General features: G+C 61.1%; 1 protein-coding gene across 1 annotated transcript; it reads right to left on the reverse strand.

The window, feature by feature from the left end:
• Window positions 1-321: 321 nt before the first annotated feature.
• RPRD2 (regulation of nuclear pre-mRNA domain containing 2) lies at window positions 322-13,692 on the reverse strand. Its single transcript, XM_026720171.2, is given in 18 exon segments — window positions 322-788; window positions 790-1,461; window positions 1,463-1,568; window positions 1,570-1,774; window positions 1,777-1,825; window positions 1,828-2,846; window positions 2,849-3,006; window positions 3,008-3,089; window positions 3,242-3,445; window positions 3,760-4,054; window positions 4,319-4,603; window positions 5,000-5,175; window positions 5,323-5,449; window positions 5,642-5,694; window positions 6,212-6,289; window positions 6,768-6,868; window positions 8,371-8,500; window positions 13,351-13,692. Coding segments are annotated over 18 exon segments (4,368 nt in total). The 5' UTR covers window positions 13,649-13,692; the 3' UTR covers window positions 322-458.
• Between the last annotated feature and the right edge of the window lie 2,308 nt (window positions 13,693-16,000).

Raw genomic sequence — 16,000 nt, forward strand, 5'->3', positions numbered from 1 at the left:
TACGGCGGGGGGGGGGAGAGGGGCAGCGGTTGCTTGAATCCCGCTTTCCTTTCCCTAGGAGCTCCAATCTTAAAAATAAATCCCATTTTAATTTAATTTAGTCACTTCGGAAAGCTTTTATTGTCAACAACCACGTTTAGGATTAACTTTTAAAATTATTTTTGCAGGAAGAAAAAAAAAAAAAAAAACGTTAAGCTTCCCTTCCCCTCTACGGAGGCCAATCGCGGAGGAAAAGGAAGTCAAGAAACAAACAGAACAATATATATATATACATATGTGTCTGCGTGTATATATATATATATATCTATATGGATGTACGTATGTTGCGGCAGAGGGACTCCCTCCAGCCGCGGGGCCCTTTCGGTCTGGGCATTGGGGGCGTTGGGGGGTCAGAGTGACCGGGGAGGGAAGTGCCCCTTGCCCTGCGCTGGAGAGTCCGGCCACCGCTTCTCCTCCGCTCAGTACCTGGGAGGGAAGAAGGGGCGTTTGGGTACGAAGAAGGGGGCGGGCGGGCGAAGGGGGCCGGGCCTCTTCAGGCTGTTGAAGGGGTCTCGGTTTAGGAAGAATTCCCGGGGTCTAAAATCCGGCCGCTGGTTCCTCAGCCCCAGCCCACCTCGGTTTGTGCCGTTCCGCTGAGCGGCCAGGGAGGAGCCCACGGCCAGGCCAGAGCCCAGGGGCTGACCGCTGTGGTCGCACGGAGGTTGGGCCCCGGGGTCCCGGGGGGCTCCTGGCGGCAGGCTAAAATGCTCCTTCATCGTCCCTTGGTGGAGGCCCCCATGCTCGGCAGCCAGGGGGCGCCGGGAAGGGGAGGCCGAGGTCTCCGGGAGGGGGCGGAGGGCTGGAGAACGGAGGGACCCCGCCGTGTTCCACCGGGAGGGGAGGGGGCGGCTGGGGGGGGAAGGGCACCCCACTCCGCTCGAGGGGCGGGGGCGGGGGCACCCCGTGAGGCATCGCCAGCGGGGAGGAGGCCTCCTTGGAGAAGGGGCTGGTGCGGCCCACTGCCGGCATCCGTGGCGGGGGCCCCGAGTGATCTCTGGAGAAGAGGGGCCGAGGTCCTTGGGCGGGAGGGCCTGAGGGGCCCGAGGGGGGCGGCCCCAGCTGGTCTCTAGGGAAGGAAGCCCCGTGCTCCAGGGGAGGCGGTGGGACGTGGCGGTCAAAGGGGGCAGCGAAGCCCCCGGCCCGGAAGTTGCTAACGCTCTCCTGGAACGAGCCCAGCCGCTCCTTGTACTGGCTGGGGAAGCTCGGCACGGCCCCACCGCCGCCTCCGGACCCCAGGGGGGCCATCTCGGTCGCGCCCGCACCGCTCATCTCGAACCAGCCTGTTCGGGGGGCCTCTCGCCCGTGGCCCCGGCTGCCCTTCCCCAGGACTCGGATGGACTCCACCGTCTGGATGGGCTCCCCGGACATCCCCCGGCTGGCCATGTTGTGGTAGCCCAGCGTCTCGATGGGCGCCCCCTTCTCCCTCCGTGCTGTCGGGCAGGTCTAGGCAGGAAGAGGAGACCCTGGTCTCGATGCGGAAGTGCTCCTCCGCCTGCTTCAGGGGCTCCCCTCCCGGGAAAGGCCGGGCACCTCACCGGTGCCCCCTTGGGCCCCTGGCCGAAGTGCTTGCCCTCCTCCGAGGGCTTCCGGGAGGCGTTTTTCAGCATATTCTTGAACTCCATGGTGGAGGTGGCCGAGATGGAGGAGAGGAGGGGATTCTCCACGTTGGAGGTCGGGAGCCGGCTGGTGGGGCTCAGGAGGGCGTTTTGAGGCGAAAAGGGACCCCGGGGGGGCCACCAGGGGAGTCGGGGTACTGCTTGGCAACAGCCCCGAGTGCTGCTGCTGCTGCTGCTGCTGCGCGGACTTAGGCAAGCCGCTGTGGTTGGAATCCGGCGGGAAGAAGGCGTCGTTCTTGCTGGGCGTCGGGGAGGCATCCGAGCCCGAGTCGTTTCCCCGCCGGGCGTAGCTCCCGTGAGATCCCCGTGGAGGGCAGAGGGTCGCAGCCGTCGCTCTGGTCGTGCAGAGGCCGGCCGGGCTGGGGAAAGGGGCCTTCAGGCCGAACCCGGAGGGCCTCGGCCGGTAGCTCGGCATAGCCGCCGGGTATTCCGAGGGGTCGGGGAGCTTACCCGGTTTCAGGATGGATTTGGACGGCTGCTTCTCCAGGTTGATCAGGGCGGAGGGCGGGGGGCCGGAGTAGTCAAAGTCGCGGTAGTCTTCGTCCTCCTGGAAGGAGGTGTCCGGGTAGAACTTCTCCTGCGGGGAGTCCATCAGCGAGGAGGGCAGCTCGATCCCATCCGGGGGCGGCTTGTACATCCCGGCAGGGGAATCCCGGCTCAGACCGAAAGGCCGGTAGGCGGCGTTGGGCAACTCCTGCGGGTAGCTGTCCTCCCGGCCCTGGAGGGGCGACCTGGTGCTGCTCGGGGTGGAAGAGCCCGGGCTGATGATCTTCGAGAGCAGCGACATGGTGTCCACGTTGCTGGAGGACGGCTTGTCCATCATCTCGTCCTGCGTGGGCGTCCCGCTCCTTTCGTCGCGCACCGGGGTGCCGTCTATGCTGTCCATCGAAGTGCTGGTGGGGCCTCGGCTGAAATCCGGGGAGGAGGCGGAGTGGCTCTCGGGCGGCAGGCTGGAGGAGCCCAGGCTGCTCAGGATGGGGATGTTCAGGTTCAGGCCGCTGAAGCCCGGGTTCCCCTTCAGGAAGTTGTGGATCTTCATCTCCAGGCTGGGCGAAGTGGGCTCCGGCTCCATCTTGGCCTCCGAGATCTCCGAAGGCTGAGGGGCTGGAGCCTCAACGGGCCGGAGGGACGGGCTGGGGGCCTGGCAGCTGCCGAAGCCCAGGGAGTTGAGGGCGGGCTTGAAGCCGGACCCGGAGAGCCCGGGCCCTGTCCGGAGGGCATCTTGTGGACCGAGGTGGAAGAAACCTCGCCCGAAGAGGAGGAATTCGGAGAGTAGCTGAGGCTTTGCGGCAGGAAGGGCTGCGTGGTGGAAAGGGCGCTCCTCCCCTTCCCGGGAGCCGCCGGCGGGTTGCGGGGCCGGAGGCGTGCTCTGGGGGGCCGCCTCGCTGGGCTGGCCCGGATTCCCAGCGACGCTCTGGAGAAAGGAGGACAGACCTGGGGCAAAAGAGAAGCTCGTTAATCGGACCTTCCAGGCAGCCTTCCATTCACGGCCGTCACGGAGGAGCCAGAGGGTCCTGGCGGGCCGGCTTCCTGAAACCCAGAACCCAGGGCGGCCATGTGACCGGGGGGGCAAGCCCATGCCCTACCTTGCAGGCCTGGGGCGGCCTGGGCCTGGCTCTTGGAGAGGGCGGACAGGATGCTCTCCGGGGTGATCTCCACTTTGGAGAGGATGCTGGCCAAGGGGTTGGGGGAAGCCCCCAGGGGCCCCGTCGCCGGAGTCTTCAGGCCGCCCATGAGAGAGGAGGGGCTCGTTGGGGTGCTGGGGGAAGGCCTTGAGGCAGGGCTGACCCCTGGAGGGAGAGACCGGGGCAGAGGTGAGCCATGTCTTGGCTGGAGACCCCCACAAACACAGGGAAGGTCAAGGTCGGCCGGAAGGCCGCGGAGCTGAGCCCGGACCGAGGGTGGCCTTCGCGGCTCTTCCCTCCCCTCCCAGGCTGCTCCACCCTTCCACCTGTTCACAGGTGACCGTTCTTCCCTGGCAAAACAAGCCCACCCGCAAACTCCCTGGAAACCCAACCCGGCTGAGTCTGTCTGGTGGGGAGGAAGGCAGCCCACCCCCACCCAGCTGGCTCCCTGGGGTCCCCTGGCCTCCCTCCCCCCTCACCTGTGTTCTTCATGACGGAAGTCAGGCTGCTGAGGATGGAGCTGATCTTGGCCAGGTCCACGTTGGCCAGGTTCGGCAAAGGAAGGGCAGGCGAGGAAGGAAGAGGGGTCTGGCTGACCGGCTTGGGGGCCGGAGGAGTGACCGGACTGGGCGCCAGCACGGATGCAGCCGCCGGGGGCGCTCCAGAGGGTGCAGCAGCCGCCGGGTGGCCACCATCAGCGGAGAGGCCTTGGGGTGGTCTCGGGCATCTTGGTGGGGCCGGGTCGAAGGTGCCGGTTTTCTTTTCTCTCTTCCACTAATCCAGAAGACAAAAGAGGCACGTCCTTGAAGCCTTGCTGGACAGCCTGCAAATCAAACCCCCAATACACACACAACGCCCCCAACACATGCGTGGCCTCTGGGACCCCCAGGCAGGTGTTTTGCAGCTGGAAAGACCGACCTCCGCTTACACCCGGCTGTCAACCTCCCCCTCGTGTCGCGACCCTGCCCCCTCAACCGGCCCAGGGGAAGCAGCAGCACCGCCTCCCAGCCGGTTCCCTCCCCGCTCCGGGGACCCTACCGATAATTTTGGGGGCTCGTCTTCCACGTCGGAGAGCTCCATGTCCTCCACGTCCCGGTTGTCGGTGGCGAGCTCTGGCGAGGGGGACTTGGCCGCTTCCGCCTTGGGCGAGGGGGCAGCCTCTTCTTCCCCCATCCCGGGGAAGGGGGACTCGGAGCCCGTGGGGGAGGGGGCGTCCATGCTGGGCGAGGGGACCGGCGACTCCTCTGGGTCAGGGAGGGTGGCCTTGAGCTGGTCCAGTTTCTTCTTCAGGTTGTTCACCCGGTTGGCGAAAGTCTTGTAAGCCTGAGGGAGGGAAGCAGAGGCCACCGGTCAGGGGCAGAGAGGCCTCCCGGACATAGCCGGCCCAAGGGAGACGCGGCGTCCCGGCGGAAGCCAGTTTGGGGCCATGCAGGGGAGAAAACCCCCTGAGGTGGCAACAGGGAGGAGGCCCGTCTCTGGTGCCCCTTGAAAAAGCCCACTGGCAGTGGCCCAAGGCAGGCACCCCCACACCGCACCTACTCCGGCTGCGGAGGAAGGTGGCCGTGTGGCTCGCCTTTCGTGGCCAGCCTGACAGAAGGGGAGGAAGCTCGATGGACCTGCCCCTCCCCCCCAGGGCTGGGCCCCACCGGGAGAGGCACCTTGACACGGGGTGCGTGTGTGCGTGCGTGCGTGCGTGCGTGCGTGTTCCCGCAGACTCACATTGGCCACCACCTTGACCTCCTTGTACTGGGCTTCGTAGAAGATGCTGGCGTTCTCCAGCACCTCCGTCAGTGAAGGGCCGCTCTTCACCTGCTTGTCCAGGCTGTGGACAAACTCCTCCAGCTTGGCGCTGGCCTCCTCGAACTCCTTGGAGAACTTCTTCCCTCCGGTCTTGTCTGAAAGGCCGAGAAAGGGGCGTCGGGGGCGAAGGCGGACCCCCAGGCAGGAGGGCGGCCCCCGCGTCCCAGTGGCGGAAGGGAGCCCCCAGGCCCCTGGAGAGGCTGCTCCCCGGAGGGCCTGGGGCAACCTCCTGCCGCCTTTACCTTTCAGGCATTTCAGGGTCTCGGTGCTGCAAACGTCCACCCTCATGGTGGACAGCTGCTTCTCCTTCAGCTCGATCTGCTCTTCCAAGAGCTTGTGGGACAGGAGCTCGTCCACCAGCGGCTGCGGCTGCACCAGGGGAAGGGAGAGCCGGTTGAGCCCGGCCGGGCCGGCCCCTCCCACCCCACCAGGCCCCGGACGAGCGGCCAGCCCCTCCCTCCAAGGGGAGACTGGCCTCCCCCGGGGAAGGAAGGTGGCTGCCCTGCCACCCAAGGGCCTCCCAGCCTCCCGCCAGCGTGAGCAAATCCTTACTGGACTTACCCGAAACTCGGCCACAATCTTGGATTTTAACGCTGCCTTCGGGTTGGTAGAGGCTGGAAGGGAGGGATCTGGTTTAGACAAGGGACCCCGTCCCCCGCACTCCCGCCTGGGCCCGCCCCTCTCCTTCCTTCCGGGAGGCGACCCAGACCTCCCTCAGCAGGGAAGCTAAGCTCCTTCTGCCTGCAGGGCTGGGCCAGGCATTACAGGCCGCCCGGCGGTCCTTTCGGGGAGGCCCCTCGGAGCCAACTCAGGCTGGAGGCTGCAGAGGGGAGGCCGGGAGGTTCACCGCTTCCCCCTCGGGGGAATCGGAGCTTCTGACCGGCGCTAAGTGGCTTCCCTGACTGCCATTTGCCTTCCTCTTCTCTTAGCCCGCCGGGGCGGCACGTGAAACATCGCTGCTTCCCTGTGAGTGACTCTCAGCCGGCAAAGGCTGACCGGACAGGCCGTTTGCCCAAGGAAGCCAAACTGGGAAGGGGGTGTCGGTCACCCCCCCGGAAGCTTCTAGAGGGGCCCTTCTAGGCCCCTTCCTGGCTACCACATTCAGACGCTTCAGACGCAACAATTCCTTACTTTGCGATTTCTTCCAAGACTTAGTCGGCTGTTTGTTCTGAGTTTCTTTCTGCTGCTTCTGGGATTTGAAAGTGGAACCTGGAAAACATGGTTTTGTGTGCTGTACTCTGGGGTGTCTCCGAGTAAATGGGGCCGAGGGGAACCGCCTCGAAGGACCGGGAAGGCCCTTCGGCTGTAACTCCGAGAGCTGCTCCCCAAATGGATATCGATGGGGTACAGCAGCGAAAGGGGAAGGAAATCTGGAGACACTGACAACTCCCGGTGTTTTCCCTCCAAAGCGCAAGCTGAGAAGGGGCCAGGAGGAGATCCGGGATAAACGCAACTATTTCAGGACGAGGAGCTACGCAAGAGGATAAACTTGAGGGACAAAGCAGAGTTTCAGCCAACACTGCAGAGAGAGAAGAATTTGGAGCTTGCTTCCTCCGGTCCCCCCAGTTTCCTTGAAGCCCGACATCCCTGACTTTGTCTGTCTGTCTGCCTGTCTGTCTGTCGTACACATGGACAAACCCACAACAGGCCCAGACAAAAAAGGAAGAAAAAATGTAGGGGAACTTACTTAAAGCTTCTTTTAGGATGACAATCGTTTCCTCTGGATACACGTTCCTGTCTTCCCATATTTTAAATATCCTCTCTATAGACTTGGAGACGGATGGGTCTCTACAAACAAGAGAGAGAAGGACGGTGGGGGTTGTTTGCCTCTCTTCCTCAAGTGAGAACCAAAGAGACAGTTTTCTTTTCTTTCTTTCTTTCTTTCTTTCTTTCTTTCTTTCTTTCTTTCTTTCTTTCTTTCTTTCTTTCTTTCTTTCTTTCTTTCTTTTTCTTTCTTTCTTTCTTTTTTTCTTCCTTTCTTTTAAAGAGCAATTCCACCTTAGGACCGAAATCCACGCGCCCTCAGATTCTGGCAAGGGTTCCAATTAGTTAAAAAGCTGAAGAAGGAAACACCCAACACAGTGGCTCTGATCTGAGGCTGGCTTTATATCTCGGAACAAGGGAAGACGGGCTACCAAAACACTATTCCCCCCCAAATATTTGAATTTTACAGTAGTGTCACCTGACTGCAGAGATTTTGGATGCCTCTGCAAAGCACAGGCAACCTGAGGAGCTGGCTGAGGAATTCTGGGAGTTGAAGTCCACAAGTCTTAAAGTTGCCCTGGTTGGGGACCCCTGCTTTACCGAGCATTCACCAAAGCAGGCGGCCCCAGACGTTGGTCAGCACAGCTGCCCCTCCCAAAGAAATAAAACCAGGGAGGTTTTTGGAGTCAGTGAAAGCACTGGGCCTTAGGCGATGACACGTGGGTTAAAACTATGCAATCCAAGCATTGGCGTCTTCCACGAGAAAAGCCAAATGTTGCCCTAAGAATATTTCACACGAAAAGGTCTCCAAGGAGGCAGAAGGTAAAGGCAGCGGGATGCAAAGAAATCCAGCTCCCGTCCCGCCCGGCCTGCTGGCCCCCATCACTGCAGCCCCGAAGGAATCAAGGAGAAGAGAATTTGAAAGGGTAGAAACACCACCGGCTTTTCGGGGGCGGGGGCGGCTTCCCCAAGCGAAGAACGACCCAGATCCCACTCGAGAGCCAGGAAGGGCTGAGCAGCCCCAGACTTCAAGCAGGGGGTCCTCTCCCCCCAGGAAAGCAGGGTCTCCAGGCAGGAGGGGCCAGCCCGCCCACCCACCCACCCTCCCTCGCCCCCTGCAAAGGAGTTCCTCCCACCAGGAAAAAGGAACCCCCTTCGCAGGACCTCAGCCTCTGAGCTGTTTCCGATTTAAAGTTTTAAACCTTTTATCTCTGGCTTATCTGGAAGCCTCCGAGGCTCCCCGTCCCACGGGAGTTTGGAGAAGGCCACACAGGCCAAGAGAGGCCAGAGAGAATTGTAGCCACTGGCAATAAAACGCCCAAGAAACAAGAGCCCCCTGCACTGTGGACAAATAAGCTCCAGGTGGAGCAAAGCTTTGGAGCTTTCCAAGAAGGGCCACCGCTTCCCGAGCAGCCTGAGTGGCCGAGTCCACGGGTGCCTCTCGAGCAGCTGGTCCCGCCCCTCTGGCACCTGGTCCAGCCGCCCTCCGGCCGGCACCCTCCGGCCTTTTCCAGGGACCTTCACGCGCAAACCTGCCGAGGCAGCAGCAAGATCCGGATGGGAAGGAGAGAAAAGGCTCCACTTACTTCACCAAAGCAGCGGCTTCCGGCAGCACTTCAGCAAACGTGTCGCGAAAGACGATGGCGTTTTTCCTCTTGCAGTTCTGTATGACGTCGTTGGCCAAGTAGAAGAGGTTCAGCCGGTGCGCAAAGGCGGCTGCGGGCAGAAGAGAAGCAGAGGGCGGCCATCACACCCTGGCCAGCTGGCCTTGGACGGGCCAAGCCCTCCCCTTCAACCCCGCCCCTGACGCCTCCTACAACTGCACTGCCCGGCTGCCAATTGGCGGGGGAGGGGGGATCACTTTAAAAGGGGGCCCCTCTTAAAAACCAATTTGCTTCTGTTTCTCCTTCAAAAGACACGCACACACACACACAGACACACAGACACACACCCCACCTGCAGGTTCCCCGGGTGGGGGAGGGCAGAGGGCGGCTTTTCTCGGCTTGGGGGCTCTCTTGAGCTCAGGGGGGCATCAGGAAATGCCGCCCCTGGCACCCCAAGCCCCTCTGCTTTTCCTGGGTCAGTTGGTAGGCTGCCAGGAGTGAGGGTGAACCTTTAGATCATCCACGACCCCAACCCCACAAGGGGCCCTGAGCCCCCCCCCTTCCTTTCCAAACCAGCCCGGCCTGAGCGGTCGCCATTTGCACTGGGTGACCCCTCAGAAGGGAAGCGCCAGGGCTACTGACGAAGCTCACCCAACAATCCATCCTCTCCTCCCATGAGTGAGGACACACGATTATTAGGGCCAATTATAGAAGTCGGTTGACCCGACTGCCCCCAGGCCTCTCAGGGCAGCCTTTCCTACCGGCCTGCGTGCTAGCGCTCTTCCGGCTGCCAGAGTTGTGGCAGAGCAACACCCGTGGTGCCCCGCTGGCAGGAGAAGCAGCCGAGCAAAACCAGAGGCTTTGGGCAGTGGCTGAGCGGGGCTTGTGCCCCCCGCCAAGAAACGCTGCGCTCCCTCTTATCTGGCACCAGCATCAGGCATTCAAAAGCAAAGCGGAGGCGCAATTCCGCCTGCACAAGTCCAAAGGCCGTTTGACAAACAGCGACAAACAGGACCCCCCCAAAAAAGCTTCCCCCTGCCTCCTTAATCTGCTCCATGGGCAGAGGAGCCGGGAGCGAGAACAAATCCCACCCGAACCCCAAGGAAAAGGGGTCTCCTTTGGGGCGAGCCTGGATGCCTCTCACAGCTTCAAGACCACATCGGTGGAGTCACAGCCGCTCTCCACACACGGAGCACACAATTACTTCTAAAGTGAGTGCTTTTTTTTCTTCCCAAGTGAAGGGGTGAGCTGCCTTGCTATTTTACACCTGTGGGCACAGGGTCCTCCTCTCCAAAAATCTGGATTACCAGCTAGGGACCTGTGGAGTGCCCCAGCCGAGTCCTGCCTCCCTTAGAGTTGGGGAAGGGGCGCTGGACACCTGCAAAAGCTCTGCTCTCACCAGCTGTCTCACCGGGCCGGGAAAGAAAAGGGACTGGCTGCCGCCACCCCCACCAGTCTCTGCCCAAGCTTCCCCTCCCATGAGCTGACCCTCTCTGGACTATAGGGACCCCCCCCCTCCCTCCTGCCTCGGCTGTCCCCATGCCAGGCAAGGAAGACGTCCTCCACGCCAGGCTGCAGGGGCCAAAGTCCTTGGCAAAGCGAGGACCAAGCAGACGGCTGAAGCGCCCCAGGAGCCGCTTCCCTGGTAGTCGACCCTCCCCACCTTCCTTCCTGGGTCACCACGGGATAAATGATTTCAATCCCCGTTGGGTTCAAAGGCATCTGGACAAGCTATCCTGCTCGGCCGACTTCTACTGCCTGGAGTTTTAACTAGGGTCCTCAGTCCCACCACCTCAGAGAGGGACCAACAGCAAATGTTCTGTGGCACCTCAAAGAAAACGTTTCCACGGCCCGGCTGAGTCCCAGAGTGGTGCCCTCCAGGCACAGGGGGACCAATTCCACCCTCAGAGAGGGAGAATGCACGAGTCCAGGTTGGGCTTCCTCAGCCAGCATTGACAGTCAGTTCTCCAGCTGGCTGTCAGGATTCCCAACTGTGCGTCCCTGCAACAAACGGAAGTTGTGTATAGGCATAAGACGAGCCAAGGGGTGGCCAGTGGCCCCAAAGGGTTTGGCTTGGGGTTGGTGTGAAACAAACCACTTATTCCAAAAAAACAAAACAAAAACCAACCATTTTTTAAAAGGTGTTGTGTCTTTGAAGGTAGGAACTATCTAATCAGTCCGTCACAAACTACTCAGGGATCAGTTTTTGGATGAAGAAAACCTTTAAATAAACAATGACACAATCCGTGTATCAACAGCATAGGAGAAATAGCGAATCGCTGATATGGTCTTCAGAGGGACGTTTATAGCCATCCTCCTACCATTTCAAAGTGCAATTTGCACAGATTGCCTTAGGAATTCCTACCATGATCGTGCAAGGACAAATCTCTTCAAAGGGGACACAGTGAGGGTTTGGGCGCAAGACCCCCCTCCCCAAATCTCCAAAGGTTCAAGCTGCAGAGACTCCCGAGGGAGACCCTTTCCAGCCAGCCCCCCGCCCCCGGTGATGCTCCGACCCTCATTCAGCCCAGGGCAAATCAGCTCCACAGACTGCTCCAGCCTCATGCTCTCTCTCCATCTTGCATGGAGGTTCCGAAAAACAGTCCTGCGAGGCAGCATATCTCCACGCTGGCAGCCTCAAGGCACGTGGAGTTCAACTCCCAGAATTCCCCGGCCAGACAATATCAACAGGTACAACAAAGGTGGGACCACACCCCACAGCAACCACAGCAGTTGTGTCCCTTCGAGAGGCAGCAACTGAGCATGCGTCAAAAGCCAGAGCTGACCCATGTTTCCCGAACTCAGCGCCCCCCCCCCCCGCAAGGTCTGTGTTTTTCTAGCCGGCTCTGCTCTTGAGGAGCCGGTCCAGGTGGGCCCAAAACGTTGGTGCACCCCACAGCCAGTGTAGGGGGGGGGGAGGTTCTTCCCCACTGAAATGCCACGGCCGGAACAGCCCCCCTCTGCAGCCACAGGAAACAAGGCCAGAGGCAAGCTTTCGCCACCGAGGCTGAACTGCCAGACTGGCCAGTGGTCCTTCCTTCCTTCCACCTTACGGAAGGGCCTTCACTCTGTCCTTTCAACTCCCATCAAAATATCATTCTGCGGAGTTTACTGCAACAGTAAATCACCTGTTTCCAGGGGCAGCCCCCATGCCACAGACACCCCGGTATCTAAGACCATCAATACGGGTTTTATCAAGTGCACCGCCAAGTTTTTAAACCAGCTTTGCTCTGCTCTCCTTAGGGTGGTCAGTAACACAAGCATCAAACGGAAACCTGTAGCCTGTGGTAATAATTTGCCATTTTCAGAAAATGGAGACACAATAATTTTTATAACCTCGATTCTAAGCCTTGGATGGAAATCCAAGTGAAATTAATGAGATTACTAATTGTGCTGCAGATGGTGATGTTCCCTCAGGGATGTGGCAGTTAAGGCAAACATTTCACAGCCCTTCAATATTTTAACCGTTATGTGAGATTTCAAGCAAATATCCAATTCACAGACATAATTTTGTGCCGGTCACTGGATCCCACAACTTCTTAGGAAATCTTAGAACCAGGGGCCATTGCCAACGTTCAGAAATTCAGAGAAAGCATACAAGTTAAAAGCCAACTTTTGGATTCACAAGATAATTCAGAAAACACGAGTAGAAAAAGCACCTTTTTTCACCTCCAACTCCCGAGAGAAATCAAGTGAATTCAGAAGAGTGGGGAGGACGAGAGGAAAGGACGGACGGACAGCCGTGAGGTCAGGCACCCATTCAGAAGCTAATCCAGGAACTGTTGACAGCAGCGCTGCTATTTCATTCACAACCCAGATTGGCATGTTTTTAATGCTCCTCCATAAAACGCCTGTTTTTTGTTCTCTGTCCAAAGACCGAAACACAGATACTGCCCACCTTGGTCTGCCTTCCCCACTTGCCGCCCTCCAGGTGCGTTTCTGGCCTCTGGAGAGTCACATCCCCAACTAGGATTAAGGGTAGCAGGTTGGAGCGGATCGTTCAGGAATACCACTCCACAGGCAGACTTTAGGGCTCGGCCCACCTGCGTGCTTGCAACAACACTTACAATCTTTACAAAAATAGGCCGGTTCCCCCCTCCGCACCCCCATAAAAAAAGGTCTCACGCGTGACAAGGCTTTTTAAAAGAGGAGGAATGCGCCCCATGAGTCCGAAAATATGACTCCCCATCAGCTGAACATCTCCTGTCAAGCGGCAAGGTGTCCGGCCACCTGGGGGGAGGGAGCCTGCCACCGGCAAAACAGCCCCAATCCAGCCCCACTTAGGAGTTGGTTTCCTCCTGGGTGTTTTCCCTTCCACCGGCCCTGAAGAGAAGCCACCCAGGCGCCCGACCTTCGGCCCCCTGCCCCCACCACAAGGCAGCCCCCCCAGCCTCTCTCCGCACCCCCTGGGCCCAAGCAAGCCCCAAAGGCCGGTGGGCGAGGGAGGCACACAAGCGGCCTCATTACGGGGGCAACGTCCACGGGGTGACCGGGGGAGGCGAGGGGGGGCTCCGTGGTCCAGGCCGAGGGGCTCCCCCTCTGCTTCCATGGCTGCTCCTCCTCCTCCTCCTCTCCGGGGTGGGCATCAGGCAGGAGGGCCCCCCCTCCCCATGGCAGCCCCCCTCGGTCGCCCATCGATTCGGCCGGGCGAGCGCCAAGCCGGGGGCGCCGCTTCCTACCCGCCCAAAGGGGACCCCCCCGCCCCCCCTCCAGGAAGGGGCGGCTCCCCCCCCCGACCTCACAGGGGGGCGGACCGCGGGGAGAACCACCTGCGGGACGCACACCCCGGGGGTCCCCGTGCCCAGGCTCCCCCGGGAGAGAGACCCCACTCCTCCTGCCCCCCGAGCGGATCGGAGCCCGGCAGCCTCCCTTCCTCCCTCCCCCCACGGCAGAGGAGCGGACTGCGGGAGAACCGCCGGCGGGACCTCCCCCACCCCCGGTGCCCCCTCCCCGCACACTCACAGCGGCGCATCCAGTGGATCCAGCGGCGGGCGATGGCGGCGTGGTGGCGCTTGTTCTCCAGGCACCAGGACGAGAGGCCCTGGATGGACTCCATGGTGTTGCTCAGCGCCTGCAGCTTCCTGTCCAGCGACGCCTCCAGCCCCGACCAGGAGGAGGAGGAGGAGGAGGAGGGCGGCGGCGGGGAGGCCGCCGAGAAGGCCGCCGTGCCGGACGACGACGGGGCCGCGGCCGAGGAAGAGGAGGACGAGGAGGAGGACGAGGAGGAGGAGGCGGAGGAGGCCTTGCCGCCGGCCGCCATCTTCCCTCCCCTTCGGTCGCACCAGCAACGCCGCTCAGGGCGGGCGCCACTGCGCACGCGCACGCGCCCCGCCTCCCGCGCGCTCCACGCGCAGGCGCCGGCGCAGGCGCGGAGCCTGTTTTCTGCCCCCCTCGCGCGCGTGGGGCCGGAGGTGCGGGGGGGCAGAGGAGGTGGAGGGTGGAGGCTGCCGAGCTGGATGGGTGACCACGCGGAAAGCCACGGGCCGCCCGTGCGGGACCCGCGCTTCGGCGACCGACTTTTGCACCCGAGGAAGGCGAGCGGAGCCCGAATGGGTCCCCGAGTCGTGCAATAAGATCCCCGGTTTTCCAGCCAAACGTTCTCCCTCTTTCCCGTGACTCGGGGTTCCTGCAAAGAAAGTCGCCCGGCTCCTATTCCGCTGGACAGCTCCTTCCCCGGGGCTTCCTTGGGTGAGGAACGGCCTTGGCTGGCGCTCTCCACCCCAGAAGCGCTTGCCATCCAAGCAATGGATGCCTCCCAAGTGCTGTCGCCAGCTTGATTTTTCTACATCGCACCCAAATGGAACGGGGGGGGAGGGGGGGGGAGAGGGACGCGCTTGAAGTCTGTCAAAATATCTCTGTCAAAACAAATTAGCAGCCGGAGAATCAAGACTGATCGTGACGCCAAAGGCTTATCCGAGCTTGAATGGCGAAGTCGCAAGACTCGTCCTCGCGACTGGCAACGGGGTGTCCATTTCCTGCACGCCCCCGGCCTCCGGGACCTGCTCCCAATAGTGGATGGATCCCGTGGGCTGCACCCCTTGCCCTCAACCCAAAATATTTAGACTAGGGGGAGCGGGGTCCCTCTTCTCCGAAAATCTGCATCTTGATCCGGGAAAAACGAAGTTTATCCTGCATGCTAAGAGAGACTGCGCATTCCCCAGGGCCTTTTGAGACTGGGACCCTCCTTAAATCAGTATTTCTCAACCTTTTGACAGTTTTAAGATGTGTGGACACGCTGGCTGGGGAATCCTGGGAGTTGAAGTCCACCCACCTTAAAAGTTGCCAAGGTTAAGAAACGCTGCTCTAAAACTTCTCGGAGGGTCTTGCCAAGGCTGCCCATTTGGGGCGCCTCTTAAATCAACGCCCCGCCCCCCCCCCATTTTGTTCCCCTTCGTGTCACCTCCGGGCAAAGCCCCCGAGTAGTCCTTGCTGGAACCCAGTTCCTATTCCGCAAAAGGGCTGCAAATGGACTTCCTCGCCTCCGTTTTAAATTTGGCTCCCTTTTATCGTAATAAAAGCGAAGCGTTTGCGGAAAAAGCTTTCGCCATCTGCTGCCAAAGAGGCCGTCGTCATTATCCCCCCCCGCAGACCCTCACGCCTTGTTTTCATCTCCATCCGTTGGCACCAGGACCTCCCGCTCCTGCCCGGGAAGGGGGCTCGGCCCGTGCAGAGCAGCGGGGGAGCGGGGCAGGGGGGGGGGGGGCCGTAGGCGAAAGGGAATTCAAATCGTGGGAGAGGCAGCGAAGGCTGGGGGTTTTCCTCCTCTCCGTCCTCCTCCTCCAAGACTCACAACGCCCCACTTACTCTCACTCTGTGGGCAGCTGCTTTTCTTTGCGGTGCCCTCTGCACGCGCTCAGGGGCCTTGTTTCCCAGAAGGCAGATTTAGCCCTGGGTTGAAGGCGAGCCAGGGAAGCGAAGGCTAACGCTTTCTCCCCCTCCGAGAGCAGCGTCGCTCCCGGGTTTGGCAAGTGAACAACCTGGGCATGGCAGCGGCCCGACAGTCCCCCATATCTGTGGGTGGAGGATCACCAGGGCACGGGACCCAGGAAGGCGGAGGGTGCCTCTAGGAGGGGGAGCAAGGAGGGAAGGTGTGCCGTGGCCCCTTCCCGGGGGTGGCTAGGCCTCCGCGGCACGCAATGGTTTAATCGACCGGTTGTTGAAAGGTGTTGACTCCGTTGGTCAGTTGGCTGCCCGGAGGGCAAAGGGCAGAGGATGCCACTCAGAGAGGGCTGCCAACGCGAGAGGGGAAACAGGCGGTCTCCTGCCTCTGGGCACAGCCTCGCATTTTGGAGCGAGCCAGGCCCCCTTGGCGCCCGCGGTGGGTCGGGGCCTTCAGTCGGGCTTGTCCTTCCCCTGGACTGCCGCGTCCAGCCCCCCAGCCGCGCCTGCCCTTCTCAGCCAGAGTCCTGGGCCAAGGCGGCCGCGCCGTCTGCCCGCAGCCCTGGTGCCCGTCGGAGGCAGAGGCAGCCTCTCCGCCTTCCTGGGCGCATCCAGCCGTCCTGCTCCGTCCGCATCCCCGAGAGGGCCGCGGGGACAGGGCGGGAGGGGCTGTTTGGGGAGGAGGAGCCTGGAGGCAGCCCCGCCCCTCGAAGGTTGAAAACCCCTCCAGGAA

Source organism: Pseudonaja textilis, chromosome 16 (assembly GCF_049901715.1).
Source record: "Pseudonaja textilis isolate UNSWEBS1 chromosome 16, rPseTex1.2, whole genome shotgun sequence".
Taxonomy (NCBI): domain Eukaryota; kingdom Metazoa; phylum Chordata; class Lepidosauria; order Squamata; family Elapidae; genus Pseudonaja; species Pseudonaja textilis.